Source organism: Miniopterus natalensis, chromosome 7 (genome assembly GCF_054644295.1).
Source record: "Miniopterus natalensis isolate mMinNat1 chromosome 7, mMinNat1.hap1, whole genome shotgun sequence".
Taxonomy (NCBI): Eukaryota; Metazoa; Chordata; class Mammalia; order Chiroptera; family Miniopteridae; genus Miniopterus; species Miniopterus natalensis.
In genome coordinates, this window is record NC_142087.1 from 71,413,591 (window position 1) to 71,431,673 (window position 18,083).

Below are 18,083 nucleotides of genomic sequence, written 5' to 3' on the forward strand. Positions count from 1 at the left end.
GGATCCTCCCTTTGGGTAAGATCTGAACTGCATCCAGGCCCTGACCGGATGGCGTGGCATTAACAGCACAGGCTCTTGTTCATATTTGAGTTCTGCTATTGGTGTCATGTGACCTTGGGCACTCTGTGTGACTCAGTTCAGCCTTTATCTTTGAAACAAGAAGTCCTTACCACACAGAGTCGTTGTGAAAATTAAACTAAGTATTATGTTTCAGGCACTTAGAAGTGTGCCTATCACAAGTGAAACATCCCCTAGATGTTAGCTTTTATTGCTATTATTATTGCTACTTGAAAAAAAGCTAGAATAATAAAAGGCTACTTGCTGTGAGCTGTCTATATATACAAGTAGCTTTCTGATATATTTTTATTACTCATCTAGGCCTTTTTTATCTTGAGAAGGACCTTAATTTTAATAGGTGCTATGCAGGTAACCCAGCTGGTAGTCTTTTCACTTGGAATCAAGCCAGTCCTCTTTGAGATGGCGCCCTGGGTGCCCAGGCGGGTCTGGGGGAAAGCACTTAAGCCTCCCCTTGTTGCAGGAACAGGACCAGGCAGAGGTGCAGCCAGTGGTCGCCTTTGTGGTCACCCTGGCAGCTCACTGCCCCGCTGCCATCATGACTGTTTAATTTCTGTTCTCTCCGTGGATGTGCCCGGTGCTGCCACGATTCCCACAGACTGCTCTTGCTCAGTGTAGCTTTGTCACTGTGGTTTCCTACCCGCCATTTCCAGCAGGAACAGCTTGCGGTCCAGAATGCGGAAGGGAATCAAATACAATGTGATATTTAATCATTGCCTTTCAGTTGTCCAAAGAGAGTATTTAGTGCGATGCTTCAGTCGAAATAGAATTTGTCTTCTCCTAGGTAATCTCCACGTGAAAGAATATACGGGCGGGATGGGTCCGGTGCACACTGGTGAGAAGGGAGGGGTTGCAAAGTAGGGCACTGGCCATCCTTCCAACAAATATTTTCTGAGGATCGTAGCAAGTGCTGAGCATGGGGTATTTCAGTGAGCAAATAAGCAGAAATCTTGCCCTTTGGAGCTTCCGGTCTAGAGATGGACTCTTCTCAGAACCTCTCCACACCTCTCATGTGCTCACACAAAACGCCAGTCTTTACAGTGACCTAAAAGGCTCTGCAGGATCTGCTGCCCACCCCAGCCTTACCTTTCTAACCTCATTACAGGTCACTGCCCTTACCTGAAACTCTCCATGATGTTTCTCACGTAGTTTCCCTTTCTTTGCTGACATTTTTATCACAATTACATTATTTTTTCCTAATTAAACACATACACACACACCCCACAAAGGATACTACAGTTTCGATGTACCACCTCTTGGTTCTCAACATATTGACATAGTTCTTTCATATCGTTTATTTTTCTTATATGGAAACAAACATTACAGATAAACTCCAGATCTCCTATCTTCCCATCCCTGTTTCCATGTCCCTTCTTGCCTGTCTAGAGGCAGTCCTTATCATTAATTAGGTATATGACCAATGTATGATTTATAGCTTCATTGCCCATATAACCATATATAATATGTGGAGTTGTGTGTTTGTGTTAAAATGTTTTCATAAATGGCATACTGTATAATTATACTGTGTATAACATTCTGCAGCTTGCTTTTTTTAATTTGTTCAAGTTGATGCGTATGAATCTAGTTTATTCATCTTAACTGCAGCTCTCTTGCTCTCTCTCTCTTTCTCTTTCTCTCTCTCCTGGATTCAGACTATACACATCCCAGAGAAGGCCTTTCATCAGCCTAGCTTGGGTCAGTCTGTGGGTTCAGCAGGTGGGGTACTCTGATTGCTCAACCCTAGAGTACAAGCCTACGCCTGTAGCCAGTGGGTCAGCATACTTTGTTTGCAGCTTTCACCAGGATCACATGCGTTTGAAGGATTGTTACAGGAAGGAAGAAGTGGAGAAAGGGTTTGGGGCAGATAAAAGCATTTCCACTCAAGTTTCAAACTTGAGTTTGGATATCAAGCCGTCCGGGACCCCTTCCTGACTCCTTAAATCATGCTCCTGGTAACCATTGTCATGTACTGTACCATAACTGCCCTCTCCTCCTCATGAGGAGTACTCACTCGGAGCAGAGACACTCGTGTCTTGGACTGCTGTACCTCAGGAAACAGAAGGCCTGGCACAACATTGCATGCTTAACACACAGTTTTGAATGAATGATTTCACCACTTGCAACGCTCAGCCTTACTTCCTGTGAACAGGCTCCTGCCAGGGAACTTGTGTGGCTGTGGCATGTTTGCACCTGCCCTTCAGGCCCATTAAATTCTGGTGCTTTTCACATCTTATGGTTTATTTGCATGATTTGGCTCTGTTTGAGATTTCCTTTTTCTTATTTAATAGTGAAAATTCAAGGAAAGATGAAATTGTAACAATGTAAACTCTGACTTCCTTTGTAAAGTCTTTTGAGTTGGACCCTGCCAGGCCCTTTTCGTTACTCCTTTAGCTTTTGTGTGTGCACAGTAATTTCTTTCCAGCCTAAAATATGCCATCAGCTGATATGTTTTATGCAGATTTAATTCTGAATACCCTCTTAGCATTGGGAGAATTTGAATTGCAATGGATGTAAAATGGGAACCATCCTCTTTGGAAGTAGTCGTGGTAGTGATAACAGCAAACACCATTTATTGAATGCTTTTTCTGGGCCAGGTATGTAGGTACAGGTGTCACCTTTATGTCTGTTGTACAGATGAGAACACTGGAGCTTGCAGAGCCCAGTGATCTCTGCTCAAGTCCAGTCACCTCCTAAGTGGGGAGCTAGGCTATGATCCACACTGACCAGGGTCACACTCCTAAGACCGTGTTCTGCTGCCTTCTCTAATTAGGAAAAAGAAAGCTGGGGTTTGGTAATAGAAAAGGACATCAAATTGATCATATATAAAGCTTTGGTGAAGATCAAGGGCAGGAGGGAGAATCAACCAGATCTTAGAGCTATATTCCCACAGCTCTGTCAGGAGAGAAGGTACCAAGGTGTGTGTAAGAGGGGCTGAAGCCATGCCCTGTGGCCTGAGCTGGTGCCGCATTACCTGGAACATTTACTGTCTCCAGTATGCCCGTTGGTCTTTACCCCTGGGATTCTGACAATGGGAGGCGCCATCTAACCAGGAAGACCTGGACTATGTGGATAAACATTTAGACATAAAATAAATTTTACTTAGAATACCTACATGAAGCATCTCACTGAAACTTCGGAGGAAAGGCAACTAAGAAGTTTATAGCAGGCAATGGAATCTGAGTACATGCCGCCATTATTATTAAAGATACGTGCAAGGCCACTGATAGCACTTTTCTTTATTTGTGCTGTTTTAAATAAAAATATACAAGGACTTGCATAGATTCAGTCTAGATCTTAATGTCTATCTCCCAACTCTGTATTTACTCTCGAGCCTTGTATTATTTAGCTCTGACTTCTCTTACTGTGGATGTTCTCAGGAATATAACCCCTCCAGTTGGAGGTGGTTACTGATATCACTAAACTTGATAGGATAATCTGTGCTCTTTGTAACCTGTCTCCTCTACTAGGTTACTATAAGGACCTTCCAGGCAGGAACACTGTTTTCTGCTTTTGTAGTATGTACTTGACTCTCTTCTATACTAAGTGAATACTCTATTGGTTTATATTTGGTTGTGTTTGTGTTCCCAAATAGGGTTATCTTATTTCTATCCATAGAAAGAAGTGATCAGGTACGTGGATGGAATTAAAGTGGAATTGTGTTTTTATCGCCCTCTAGGTTGCATCACAGCGTATTAGCTCAGTGGACCTCTCCTGTTGTAGCCTGGAGCACCTGCCTGCCAACCTCTTCTACAGCCAAGACCTCACTCATCTCAACTTAAAACAGAACTTCCTAAGGCAAAACCCCAGTCTACCCACTGCCAGGGGGCTCAGTGAACTGCAAAGGTGAGCAGGCAGATACGGGTCATTTGAAAGGGGCGGGTGTCCGCTTCTGGTTGTTTCTTGAATATTCTGACTTAGAGCTACAGCTTGTAACTTTCAGAGGGCAGGGTAATAGGACTTTATTTATGAAGACATCAGTTCTTATTCTGAAATTTTTATCAAGGTTCTTGCCTTTGAAATGAAGATCAAGACCTTGCCTAGGTCTTACTCTAGGCAAGACCTTGCTTTATGATATTCACTAACAGGATAGATTTGTATGAGAAGAACATTTCTCCTTAAATCATTTCTATTTCTTACCCGATCTACAAATGGGTCAGTGAAAAGCTAATGCTCTTTGGTGTGTTACTTCTGAACTATAGGGGTTTGTTCAGATTGAATTATTTCTTTTGAAATTTACAAAAGGTCAAGGTTTTTCCATGAAAAGACGTTTCCTTAGAAATTTAAGAGCTCACATTTAAATCCATTAACATCATCCTGGTCATCCACTTGATTAGCGTTTAGATTTCAAGAGTCAATGTTAAATGAATAGGGTCTGCTCCTTTGTCACTCGAGAAAAGGGACTTTGTTTGTATGTATCTAAAACAGATTTAAGAATTTACCATATCCATATCCATTCTCTTTTTTGGACCAATGATCAGTCTTAATTCTGTGGTAAATGAAGCCTCTGATACGTATATATCGGTTGTAAATTTATGAGACTGTAACTGCAGAAGAATATAACTTAAATAAATAATGAAAGGTTCATTTGTTCCTAAATGACTGATAGTGATCAGAGATTAAACTATGGTAATTAATCATTGTGATTATGTGTTTTTGTTTTTTGACATCCAGGAAGAATAATTCAGTAAGTGTTTGTTGTAGAGTTTATGCAGATATGTAGGAAAAGAGAAGAGCGTTTCAGTGTTCTTTTCTGATCATTGTGAATATTCTTTTGATATTGTCCCAAAACTTGACAAGCAACCATTTCTTAAATATTAGCTCCAATGTGGAATCTAAGACCCTATTAATGAACTTTTAAAATTGTCATAGGATCCATTGGTTTTTCTCGCACTTTGAATGGGTCTGTGCCCGTGCATCATTTCACTGCGTTATGTATTGGTCACTTGGAAAACACTGGTTGGTAGGATAGTACAGATATTCCAAATGTTAACACATTTCATTATGCAATTTCAAGAAATCACAGTTGTTAATATCACCACTCATTTCATCAGAAAAATATTTATGTGTTGGAATGTTGTCAAGCTCACGGTGGAAACGTTTTCCAAATTTTAAATTTTCAATTGAAAGCTGGAAGGCTGTCCCTTGGCAGCAAATACTCTCAGTTGTTTTTCCTGAATTGACCTTTTCCCTTCATTGTAGAGAAAATGCCTGCCAGATACCCAAGTCTAAATAACGAGTTTGTCAGTTGTCCTTTCAAGTAAAAGTGGTATTCCGTAAACACTGTGACTCGCTTGGCTCACAGCTCGAATAATTGTACAGGCGTTCTCCTTGAGATGACCTTCATACTCTAGTATACAGCAGGGGTGCTTTATGCTTCCTTCCCATTTTATCACCCAGAGAATAAAGATACGGACTCACAGGTTGAGATGTAATACAGATAACTTTATTGCATCATCAAGGACATTTTTAAGTAAAACTGGCATTACAAAATCTTTTTGTTGTGATTACCTGCTAGAGAACAAGACAGTGACAGCTGGGACAGTTTGGTGCTACATCAAATTAGTTACACAGGCTGTCCCAACTCCAGTAAGGGTGTTATGTTCAAGCACTTCCTTATTGTTCCCTGGAGCTGATAGGTACGATGAAAGGAGAGCCCAAGTCTTGAACAAAGGTTCTCATGTGCCGTATGCATTGATAATATTTACAAACACTACTGTAATAAAGTTACTATGATTATTTTGCCAAAGGATCACATTATGATTTGGTCTGTTTTTGAGGTTTGAATTTATTTTGAAATGTTTTTGTGTGTTTCACGGCAGTACAGGCTTCTGCACTTACATTGCAGAACATCAAGAACTTGATCTGATACTACTCACTCTTGATGTCTTAGAACAGAATTCATCCAAACCACTGCTCTCATTTTAGAGGTGAGGTAGATGGAGATTGTTAAATGCCAAATTCAGCTTAATGGTTATCTTCTGGGAGGCCATTAGGGTGATGGGATTAGGGAATAGTTTGAATAGGGTTTCAACAATAGCCATAGTTTTTTTCTTTAAAAAAAATTAGCAGCAAATATGAAAGAAATTAACAGCAAGTATGACAAAAATATTAGTATTTGAAAAAGCTGAATAGTTGGTCCTTGGATTATCATTCCTATTTTCTTTATTTTTCTATTTGTATATTTCATAATAACCCCAACATTTAAACCTAAACAAGAAGAAAATTGCAATGCTTCTATATTCATAGGGGGGGATATGATGCTCCCAGAGAGCCAGCATTTGTGGGCTAATTAAGTAAATAACCAGATGGATGGATATTTGCAGCATTGCCTTGCCTGTTCTTTCAGCCTTCCCTGATTGGTCTCCCATATCTATTGATTCTCCATCTGTAAATATCTTTTCAACCCATCCTCTTTTCTCCTCTATTTTCCACCCCTCGGTGCACACCCCCTCCTCGCACTGTCCGAGGAAGCACGTCCCTGCTGTCACCTAGAACACTGTAGGAACCTGGAGAACTGGCTGTCTTACTGTCATTTTCCCTCTGCAGTTCATGCTCTCTAGTTTTCTTGCCTACTGTTCTGTACATTTATTGGTTTTGTTTTGTTCTGTATTTTAAAATTTTTTAACATTTTTCCCGCCAAGCTAATAGCCTGTGTAGATTTCAGAAAAATTTAACAAGCAACAAGACTTATAATAAGAATAGGTGTGTAGAACCCTAGCCCATCCTTACACCCAAGTTCCAGGCAACCACCTTTGAGTCTTTTTGCAGTTTTCCTCCATCTTCTGAAATATCATGTATATACTACTATTTAAAACTTGTTCAATATTGGACATTATATACTGACTTATTACACTGGAAGAGAGGCTTTAACTCTTTTACACATGTCACACCCCCCTCTGTCCCTCCCCACAGGCACAAAGTGCTGCTTCCCCATGCTGTGTGTATAGGTATGAACTTTTGGTTGAGTTGGTCTTGAGGGTTGACACGCTTTTGAGCACGGAACCATGCTTCGCAGCTAAGGCTCTTAGATGCAGTGGTCACGTTTCCTTGGTTGTGCTGCTTCTCCTTCCCTCTGGTGTTCCTAAGCTTTCTGACAGCACTCTGCTGCTCTCCTTAGCACCGTTTTCAGGGGCACTCTTTCCTCGGGGAGCTGGAGCCGGTGTCCAGCCTTGCTCTGCAGGCCTGCTGCACAGCTGTTGCCCTGGGATTACCTTTGTCATTTTTTTCCTAATTCCCTGTTGTCTTTCCCATGTTGGACCCCTAACTTTTCTGCCTTGTGACTTATTTCTTGGTTTACTCCCTCTTTTTAACAGAATATCTTCTAGGGTTTTCCTGAGAAAGGGGATGTGGGAGCAAATTTCTTAGACACTGTGTATCTGAAAATAGTTCTCCTTTCACACTTGATGGATAATTTGGCTGGCTTCTCGATAGGAAAACATATTTTCTCAGAATTCTGAAGCGAGTGCACCACTGTTTTCTAGCTTCTACAGTTGCTATTGAAACGTGTTGTAGGTCACCTGTTCGTTTTTCATTTTTTTGCTTTTTACAATCCCCCCAAAAAGATTTTAGGATCTTTTTTTATGACACTCCTTATTTAAGCCACTATGGTGAACATTTGATCTGAAAAAACTGCCCTTCAGTTCTAGAAAACTTTTTCACTGTGTGTTGGTGATTTCCTCTCCCTTGGTTTTCTCGGTTCCTCCTCTGAATTCCTTAGTTAGGTGGGGCCTCCTTGTCTGTCCTCTAATTCTCTGATTTTCCTCTCCCTCTGTCTTAATTCCCTACCTACTTCTTGACAGGTTTTCTCTACTTTGTCTTAACCTTTCTGAATCTCTGCTGTCTTTATTTTTCAAGAGCTCTTTCTTGTTTGATTTAATTTGTTTGCATTTCAGTAGCATTCTGTTCTTTTTTTATGGGTGCAATTTTTTCTCTTTCTGAGGACATTGTATTTACTCATTTACTTTCTTTTTGCACTGTGTTGATTTTTTTCTTCCTGTTTGTATAGGTATCTGTCTTTTATGTTAGAAATTTGAGCTCACCAATTGGTGATCCTTAGCTCTTCGCTCCTCTTTAACGGTGAGTCACTGAAAAGTGAATGGGGTACCTTGGACTGTGGGCAGGGCTTCTCCACTTTGTAGCTTCCTTGCTAGGCTGTCGGTGGCGAGCCTTGTGGTTTCATTGGGAAACTTCCGTTCACAGTGTCTGTGGATCTTTTCCCTAGGGTGTGTCGGTTTTACTGGAGAGGAATCCTTTGGTCTCCTGCCTGGGCAGTGCATGCCAAGACTCAGGGAGCTGAACAGGGAAGAGAGGTGGAATCTCAAGGCTTAGAGTATGGATTTTTATTTGATCCCCTTGTTTGCAGAACAATATTTTCTACAATGCCTAACATCTTTGAGCCCAAACTCTCTGGTTCAGTTTCTTCTGGGGAATAAACTGTCTCCTTCTAGAATTGGGGAGAGGACACAGGGTCTGACACCTCTTTATATAACCTTTTGAAAGTTTTTTGGTAGAAGTATAACAAAAACATACAAATGGCACAAATATGAGTGTACAATTTGGGTTTACAAAGAGAACATATCAATTTAACCAGTACCTGTATTGACAGGTAGAATATTACTGCACCAAAGGTTTCTGTTTTGTTTCTGTTGCTTTAAGCATGGGGGGAGATAAGCTGAGGGGACTTGGGATGTGGGGGCTGAGCAGCTGGTAAAGCTGACTATTGTACAGCCCTTTGGAAAAAATGATGCTTTAAACCAGTATCTTTTTTACCACATACGACTATGAGATTTTTGTCCCCCACCCCCATTATCCAAGAAAGATTTTCTTGCTAAGTTTTCAGAGTAATAAGTGTGCAAGTGTGCGTGAGCATGCGCAGACACATACACACACACAGATCCAATGCTAGGAACTGAAATTTTGTATTTTAAACACTCATGTTTATACTCCAAAAAGCATTACTGTAGTTTTTATGTTTATACAGTTAGTATGTAGTTTTGAGAACATGCTGTTTATCTGATTGCTTATTTTTATTTGTATGTTTAAGGAATTAGTGCTAATTTCTAGTGTACATTTCACAGGGAACAGGTTAGCGAGGTCCCAAAGGATAATTTATTTTCATGTTTTTACCTAAGTCTCAAGGAATGAATATTTAGATTACAGTGTTAGGGCAGATATCCAGGGAGAAACTTTTTAAGTACAATACATTGATAATAGGTAGGAGTTTTGAGACTTTCTCTCTTAACCACATATCCCCTGAGTTTTGCTTCCTATGGCAAATTCTCACTTTAAACAAATGAGCTATTTTCACAGAACATTTAAACTGGCATTTGCAGCAGCATTCTAAATCTGGAAAGATGCCTTGCTGATGTACACACACAGGTCAGCGGTTTCAGAGGGAAAACATTGTCCTTGGAACCACCACTGTTTGTTTTTCCTTTATTGGCATTGGAGCTCTTCAAGTTAGTTTTCAAAATAGAGGAGAGGCAAAATCAGTAATTTTTGTTAGTTTTAATGGGTTCTTTCCTGATTATGTCACTAATAATTATAATACATTATTTATCTCTCTTTTATTAGTACTTTACTTATATTAATTCTATCTCCATTTAGATGACCCAGATGGCATTAGTACTAAGATTGTTATTATTTGCAATGGAGAATTATTTGTAATGAAAGTTTCTTTGTAAAGTCAACGAAGACAACAACTTTTTGCTGGTGTAAATTCAAGGAATATAACTGTCCTTTTTGTGTATTAAATTGATTTTAATACTGTATTAAAGCAGTGTGAACTTACTCATACTAAATTATATTGGTGTTGCAAACATTTTGCTGTACTGACAGATATAGCTCTCTTACATTGATCGTTAATTAAAGTGTCATGGGTGGTAATACTGCATTGAAGGTCCTAGAGTTTGTAAGTCTTCAGATCAGAGCTCTCTCATGGTGATACCCAGTGCAATGTTGCCAAGAGCAATATAGAGAACAAACTCAAAAGCAACGTTTGATAGTAATAATTTGTATGTCTGCATTCCTGGTAGCTTCGTCCATGGTATTTGGAAAGTTTGCCACTTAAGTTTCACTTAGATGTCTTTATTTTAGGTAATTTTAATTTACTCATCAATTCTACCTACCGCTTTTAGAGGTAAGCCTATATTTTAGTAAGTATTTGACAAATTGATGAAAATTAAAACACACACACTTAATATTGCTTAATTCTATGTGTTGGAAATTATAAAATCATTACTCTCAGAAACCAGTTACGCTTCCATTGTGTTTGATGGCTGCTGGTTACTCATCACTTTCATCCAATAATGCAGAAGGTGAATCTGCCTTCCAGCTCTTGCTATTTGTGAGTGAACTGGTGTTGAGAAACAAAGCTAGCTCAGCGAGAGGGCCCCAGCAAGAAGGATTACTGGCTTTGATAAGTAGAAGTTAATATTTCAAGTTACTTAAAAAATTGTGTGTCTGTATGTCTATAGAATTATTAATGTGCTTTTATCATAAGTGATTCTGAAATAGGCCAAAAGGGGGGTGGGGAAGATGTACCACCATCAGCTTTTATTTTTTAATTTTATTTTTTACATTCTCCTTTGGATGCTGAATTTTGTGGTTTTGTTACTATTGACCCCTCACGGTTTCACAATATTTTAGGCAATAGTTTAAAAAGCCAGTTTTAATAAGTACATATACTGCTTAGGAAAATAGCACTGTTGCCTCAACTTTAACTATTTGAGGTTACACTTAATTTTTGCCCATAAGTGAAGAGTTGACTTCAGCCTGTCCCCTTTTTTACTTCTCTGTCTTCTGTATTCATGTTTGCTCTGCCTGGCTTTGAGTTCCTAGGGGGAAGGAGTCAGTTCTTCCTCAGAGGGAAGACCTGTGGCCAGGTCTTGGCACATAAACATATATGTGCATGTGTGGTGGTGGGAATTGTATTCTCCAGCTCTCTGTTACGTATACCCCACTTCTTTGCAAAAGATATTTGTAGCAGCTTGTTGAAGGAAGTGAGACTGGTAATTTATCACTTATTATAGTTCTCTCTAGATGAAGGTAGGGTGAGAAGACAGCCTGCATAGTGACATGATTCAGAAAACATTACAGAGGAAAAGACTCATAAGAAAGGATTTCAAGGTAGAAAAGGAGACAATAGGTTTTAAAAAAAAACCCTGTGGGTCTATTCGCCATTCTCTAAACATACCTCCCATTCACCCTGCAAGGAAGGTGCCCTTCCTAACTTTTCATCTGCCAAACCCAGGCTCCACCCGGTGAACCCTGCCTACCCTTCAGGGCATGTCTGTAATGACTTTTGTTTCTTGAAGCTTTTTGGTTTCAATTCCATGTGACCTTTTTCTCTTCTGAATTGTTAGCTTTCTTTCTTTGTACCTAATGTACTTAATGCTCTGAACAGGGGGACCACTTCATATATTTAGTGCTTGAGGTGACTATTTTAAAAGGACAGTAGTCATTTAGAATGATTGGACCCCAGAGATCAATTTCCAGGAATTTAGAAGAAAGTGCCTGATTGTGCTTTACAGGCTATGGTGTAAAATGAGTATAATGAAACCTAAAATAAGGTAAAGATTACCTTTGGGTCAAGGAGAGAATGAATTAAAGACTTGGAGGAAAGCAGTGATTTGAGCTCTGATTAAATGTGAAATTTGCTTTAGCTGAAAAGCGTAAGGGAGATGAAAAGGGGCGTGGAGTTTTCAGATGGGAGAACTGGGAGAGAAGGAATGAGGTTGAGTTAGGTGTGCAGGTATGTGGGTGTAGTAGAATGAAGGTTATGGAGAAATGAGCACTGAGAAACTCATAATTATGCCTGGCATTTCTTAAGTACCTTTCTTCTTAGAAAGCTTGATTTTCCACATTTTTAATCCCCACGGAGTGGAAAACACGACCTTATTTCCTAGTCTGTTCTTTTGGGGATCTGGCATTCCAGAGCTGTGGAGTTACTCATGTAATTACTTACCCTCACCAAAAGTTCACATTCCCAGGTTTTTCTAGAAAGAGATTTTAATCTTTGTTTTTGTCAGTAATTCCTGAAAACTCACGTTAAATGGAAATGGGGATGCTGCATTAACATAGGGAGTCAGGATGAGCATGCTGGAATGTTTTTGCAGCTCATTTGCCAGACTTAAACTGCAGTACTTAGAACAATTTCAGCTTCTTTGAAGATGCTCTGCCATATAAAAAAAAAATTACAAGCAAACAAGAGCTGCCAACTTCTGAAAGAAGAAACACTTAGCACAAGGGCTGCTCAGGAGTAGAGAGAACTTGGGAAGGAATTTCACTGCTGGGGCGGGGATGGAGGGTTGCCAAATGTTTAAGGAATGTCATGGACTGTGTGGAATGCCCTTCTTTCACTTCACTCCTCCCCACACTGGAAGTTCCTTTCTTATACAGCTTTGCTTTCAGATGGAATTTTGATCCTCTTGGGAAGCTTTCTGTTTCACACAATTTCCATTTTCCTTCCCTGAGCATTTGATCAAAGGAAAGCCTTTACTTGGTGCTCGGGGCGCTGAGGTTGTGTAGCCTTTGGTTCTCTCCTTGGAGGCTCCTAACCTCATTTCTGGCAATAATGGCCCATTTTCTTCTTTCCTCATACAGTGCATTTAGAAGGGGGAACTCAGAAGGAGACAAAAGATTTATTTATCAGCCAGACTGGACTAAATTACAGTTTGCCCCGTTGACTTCTTGGGGTCTTTTATGCTGTTCTTGAACATTTTTTCCCCTCTTAAATAAAAAGCAGGGAGGGATCTCCAGAAGCCTTGGCTTAATTCCAGTGAGGTTATTGTATTCTGGCCAGTGCCATTCTTCTATTTGTTTTAGTTGAGCTCTTTGCTGTACTCTCTCAGCTTTAACTTCACTGCAAGAGTTTAATGTTAAACATAGTATTTGTAGCTATTTGCTATTCTGCCCGGTAACCGACTTTACGCTCTGCGTAGGTCCTAGGAGACAGGAATAAGCATGCAGGGAGAGGGCCGGCAGATGCTTGTTGTGCGGTTATTGATGGCGCAGTGTCATCATAACTTGGAACTGGGGAGCGTGGTAGCATCATTACCTGTGACTTCTGAAATAGCGCTTTGGTTGCCGGTGTGAGAACACTGGTGGGGAGCAGTAATGTGCCTCTTTTTCCCTTCCTCCGAGCATCGTTTCCTGTGACTTCTGAAATAGCGCTTTGATTGCCGGTGTGAGAACACTGATGGGGAGCAGTAATGTGCCTCTTTTCCCCTCCCTCCTCTGCCTCATCAGACACGGCTCACTGTGGAGCTCATTCTGCACTGCCTTGTGCAACTTCTGAAAGTTAAAGACCCCCGAGAGTTTCGGTTTTTCCTAAGAGTGCCGATAATTTTGATTTCACTCACCATGCTCTCCATAGTAATAGAGCTTTGAACGGGAGGAGTCACATGCCTGTGGTCATTTCCCACGGGTGGGTTAGGGTGATGATGCTAGAGCTGGCGGGATATTTCACTGACCTCTCGAAAGGAGGGCACACCCTTCCCTCCCTAATGTGTCTTTGGGACAGATAATTAACAAGAGAACCTTAGGGAAAGTCTGACTTTCCAAATAGTTATTAAAATTTTCTGTCAGAATGCACACTTTCACCCAATAGAGAGGTGTGTGTGTGTGTGTGTGTGTGTGTGTGTGTGTGTATAGGAAGTGCAACAAGGGAAGAGGAGATGTTATTTGATTTATGAGACGTACAAATCCATGGATGGTAGGAAAGATCATTTCACTCCCCTATTCAATTTTTATTTCACTCCCCTATTCAAATTTTTTCACAGGTAAATATCGGTGTCTTCATCTGCAATTTGAAGTGCTCTGTGATTAGTTTCTAAGCATCCTTGATAACCACAGGAGCTCTTTGCTTAACAATATAGTTTGCTTACTGTTTCCCAAATACACCTGGAGTTTTTGCCCTCTGAATCAGTGTATCTGACAATATGATTCATGAAATGCTTGCATCCTAATGACTTGGGGTGTTTAGGAAACAGAGGTACTTGGTTTTTCATCCTAGACCTGTGAATCAGAACCCCCCTGGTCATTGGGCCCAGGGGTCTGCATTTTTAACGGTGCATGCTCAAGTTTGAGAAACAGTCACGCCACCCAGTTCTCTTTGAATGCTCCTCTCTTCCAGTCCCCATCTGCCTATTGAACTCTGTTCATATCCCTTAGATAAAAGTGAGTTTTCTCTTCTGGAAGCACTCATGATATTTTTTTCCCAGTAAGTTTCATCTTCTGCTTTATATTATAGCAGCTTTGCTTCTAAACTGTTTCAAGTCCTTGGAGGGTGGAAACCATGCCTAGTTCATGTTTGCATGCTTCACACACCTTTGTACACAATAAGAACTCAGAAAGTGTTTGGTGAATGAACGGTTCAGTCCTAGGATCAGACTTTTTTATACCTAGTAAACTTTTGGGTGTTGGGACTTTTTTCTGTTTAGCTAACAGATATGCCTGGGCTATTCCTGATATGAACTTAAGCTACGCACATTTCCATGAAATAAGTACTCTTCCTGGCTTTAGCTTATGCTTGCTTTCTCCTTTGATAATCTGATACCCTTGATAGAGATGTTGTCCGGTTTTCATTTTTTATCTCCTTGTATGACTCAGCTGGGATTTTATCCAAGTACACCGTGTGGATCTCCTTTCCTTTTCTTTGAAAAGAGGAGTGGAAATAGCAACCTGCCTCCTTCCTTCTACTGAAATCTTCTTTTTACATTTTTGGTATTTGTCCTACTATTGTGGTGGTTAATTTGAAACATCTCTTGAGTAGAATTGCAATTAAATTGGCCAACTATGGCAGATCTGTTGGTGAGAAAATGAAAAAAGGGTAAACTGAGTAAAGAATTCATTTCATAAGAGAGAGATGTTTAACTGTAACGTGATGACATGTTTCTTATTTGTCTTTTTCATCATTATTATATTTCCAGTTTATCAAAGAGTCAGAAAATGACAGATTGATCTGTTTATGACTCATTGTTTTGTTTGTTTGTTTTTGTTTTTAGTTTTTTTTTGGTTTTTAAATATATGTTTATTGACTTCAGAGAGAGGAAGGGAGAGAGAGAGAGAAACAATGATGAGAGAGAGTCATTGATCGGCTGCCTCCTGCACACCCTCAACTGGAGATGGAGCCCGCAACCCGGCATGTGCCCTGACCGGGAATGGAACCCCGATCACTTGGATCCTAGGTTGACGCTCAATTGCTGAACCACGCCCAGCATGACTCATTGTTTTCATGAACTAGATCATGCAGGGTTATTGTGCTTCTAGTGACTGCTGTTTCCACGTGCTTGCTGCCTCATGATTTGGGGTGGCTTTCTATAGAATGTACTTACTTGATTCATGGGAACCTGCTTCTGCACGACCCCTCCCTCTCCTGCGTTGACTGTTGTATCCATAGGACTCATTTAGCTTCGGGTCTGGTACAAGTAGGGAACCAATAACTGCCTCCTGCTTGAATTGTTTTAAAAGAGGGATTAGAATAAAATGTCCTCTCTTTAGGGAATGGTTTAATTTCCCTTTACAGCAGTATGTCCATTGTAATTATTGCCAACACTGAGTGTTCTCGATTTCCGTGATTATTATTTTGGGAAATTCATGTCTATCATTTGTAGGTTTGGTATACTTATTCTGCTTTTTAACATCTGCAGCAATTATGAAAATTTTGCTCAAATCTTTTTGTGGCTGTAAATTTTCATTTTTTATCCAAGTAAAATATGAATGTGTTTATTTTTGTTTCCTTAGTCCTGCGAGAAGGTTTTATGCTTGTTTTGCTTGTATGGAGAGTCATTTATGGTGGTTAGACTTAAGATGGGATGGTTTCTGTTTATTTTGGCTCCAGTATTGAGAAGCTGGTCATGGGTCGCATTAGTATTTGTGCGGGCAGAACCTCCCAGAAGACCCTGGCAGGTGCTCACTGGGAAAGAGACTGGTGGACTGCTCGGGCCCTCGACCAGAATGGCAGACATAAGTTCATGTGGATTCATTTCAGAAGTCAAGGGACAGAAGGAAAAAATGCTTCGCTAAGAAACAGAGAAGTCGGCGATGAGAGTTCAGTCCCAGGGCAATGGGGGTGTGGCCAGCAGTGTGACCGCTGAACGGAGTTGAGTCATGCCTTCTGAAACGTAGGTGTTCCCAGCAGTTCTGAAGCAGACCCAGCCATTCACATGCTTCTCATGCCACCGCAGCCACAGACAAGTCCAAGAGGAACACAGGGCAGAAGACATTCTTTCCTTCCTTCTGAATCCACGAGACAGCCTTTTAAGTCTTGCGCAAATTGTTTTGCTTTCTTACGTAACTGTGATAGCACGTACAGGTTGCCCTATCTCATACCTGGATCAGGGCAAAACTATCGAAACATGTTAGCTGTAGGACTAAGTTCACAAGCCAGTGAGGCTCCACACTTCAGGAATCAGAATTCGAGGACTTCGAGGAAGATAAGTCAGGCAAGTTACTGACTGTGTCTCGTTCATTCATCGACTTAACTGAGGCTTCTTGAGAGTAAGTGCATTCAGTACACATTTTTATAAGCACTTTCATCTCCATCCCAAGATTTGTCTGTCTAAAGATAAAAAGCACTGCTCTGTCTAAGTAATCTTTATATTAAAGTATTTTGCTGGCTCAAAACCACAAGGTGGGCTCGCTCCTAGGAAGAACAAAAACACAGGCACTTGATTTTATAAATTCTCTTGGAAAAGAAAGGGAAAACAAAAGTAAATGTAACTTGTTTTTTACCCAAACTTTTTTCTTTGTTTTGTTTGAGCAGCACCAAGCTTTCTCTTTTTGTTTTCTCTTCTGCTAGTGTATGAAATTTATTTAAATTGAATGGATTTTGAAAAGGATGCTTTTTGTGATAAATGGTGTTGGCATAATTAGCAACCAGAAAAAAAATAATTAGGCCTCTCTACCTAACATTCTATGTAAATATAAATGTCAGGTGAAATAAAGATTGAAATGTAAAAAAATAGAATACATAATAAGGAAATATAGGAGAACATCTGTACCACTTTGGGGTAGAATAAGAGGACCTTCTCAAGCAAGATGAAAAACGTAGACTCCATAAAGAAAAAGATTGCCAAATTTGAGCAGATAAAAATTAGTGTGTGGCAAAAATCCATTAACAGAAACAGTGGGAAACAGTAGCTGGGAGTGTCATGTGACATATGTGCACTGTAGGACCCTGCGTATGGCACACCGTATTCAGGGAGTTGCTACAAACTGGTAAATACAAGACAAGCAACCCAGTAGAAAAATGGGGAAAGTGTATGAATGTGTATTTCAAAGATGAACTTCACATAAAGACAAACTTCACTAAGAAATAGAAATAGAAATTGAAATGACCTGAGACCTGCCAGCTTTTGCCCCTCAGATAAGCAGTGATGGTAAGGATGCTAACATGAAATGCTAGTTAATGAAGGTAACATGGAAAGTAACCCTCTTTTACATTTATGCAATTTTTTGGTAATTTTTAAGGACATATTAAAATTTAAATAGCACATGCTCTTGGACCAATCAGTTTATACTTTGACAAATACAGGTTCACAATCCCTTATCCAAAATTCTAGAGGCTGCTTGTGTTTTAGAATTCAGAGATTTGCAGATTATTGAAGATAATATGATGTCTGTACTGCATGTTTTGTTTTGTTTTTTTAAGATTTTTAAATTGATTTTCTAGAGAAAGAGGAATGGGGGAGAGAGAGAGAGAGACATTGATGTGAGAGCTAAACATTGATTGGCTGCCTCCTGCACGCCCCCCACCAGGGATCGAACCCACAACCCAGGCATGTGCCCTCACTGAGAATCAAACTGGTAACTATTGAGTGCACGAGACGACACCCAACCAACTGAGCCACATGGGCCAGGGCTATATTGCATGTTTTATATGACACCTCCAGCAGGGTTTGGGACAGCACTCCATGAGCAAACACATTCTTATTTCTAAAGAGAAAAAATGAATATTTACATCAGTCCAGGTCAGGTTTTGCCAATACATGAATCAACGAAAGGTC

The 18,083-nt window shown here is 40.2% G+C and overlaps 1 protein-coding gene across 1 annotated transcript in view; it reads left to right on the top strand.

Moving 5' to 3' along the window:
- PHLPP1 (PH domain and leucine rich repeat protein phosphatase 1) overlaps positions 1-18,083 on the top strand; it is a 176,072-nt gene that overhangs the window by 104,332 nt on the left and 53,657 nt on the right. The window contains exon 4 of the mRNA XM_087819143.1: positions 3,752-3,918. Coding sequence (XP_087675269.1) covers positions 3,752-3,918 — 167 coding nt within the window. The remainder of the gene's footprint in view (positions 1-3,751; positions 3,919-18,083) is intronic.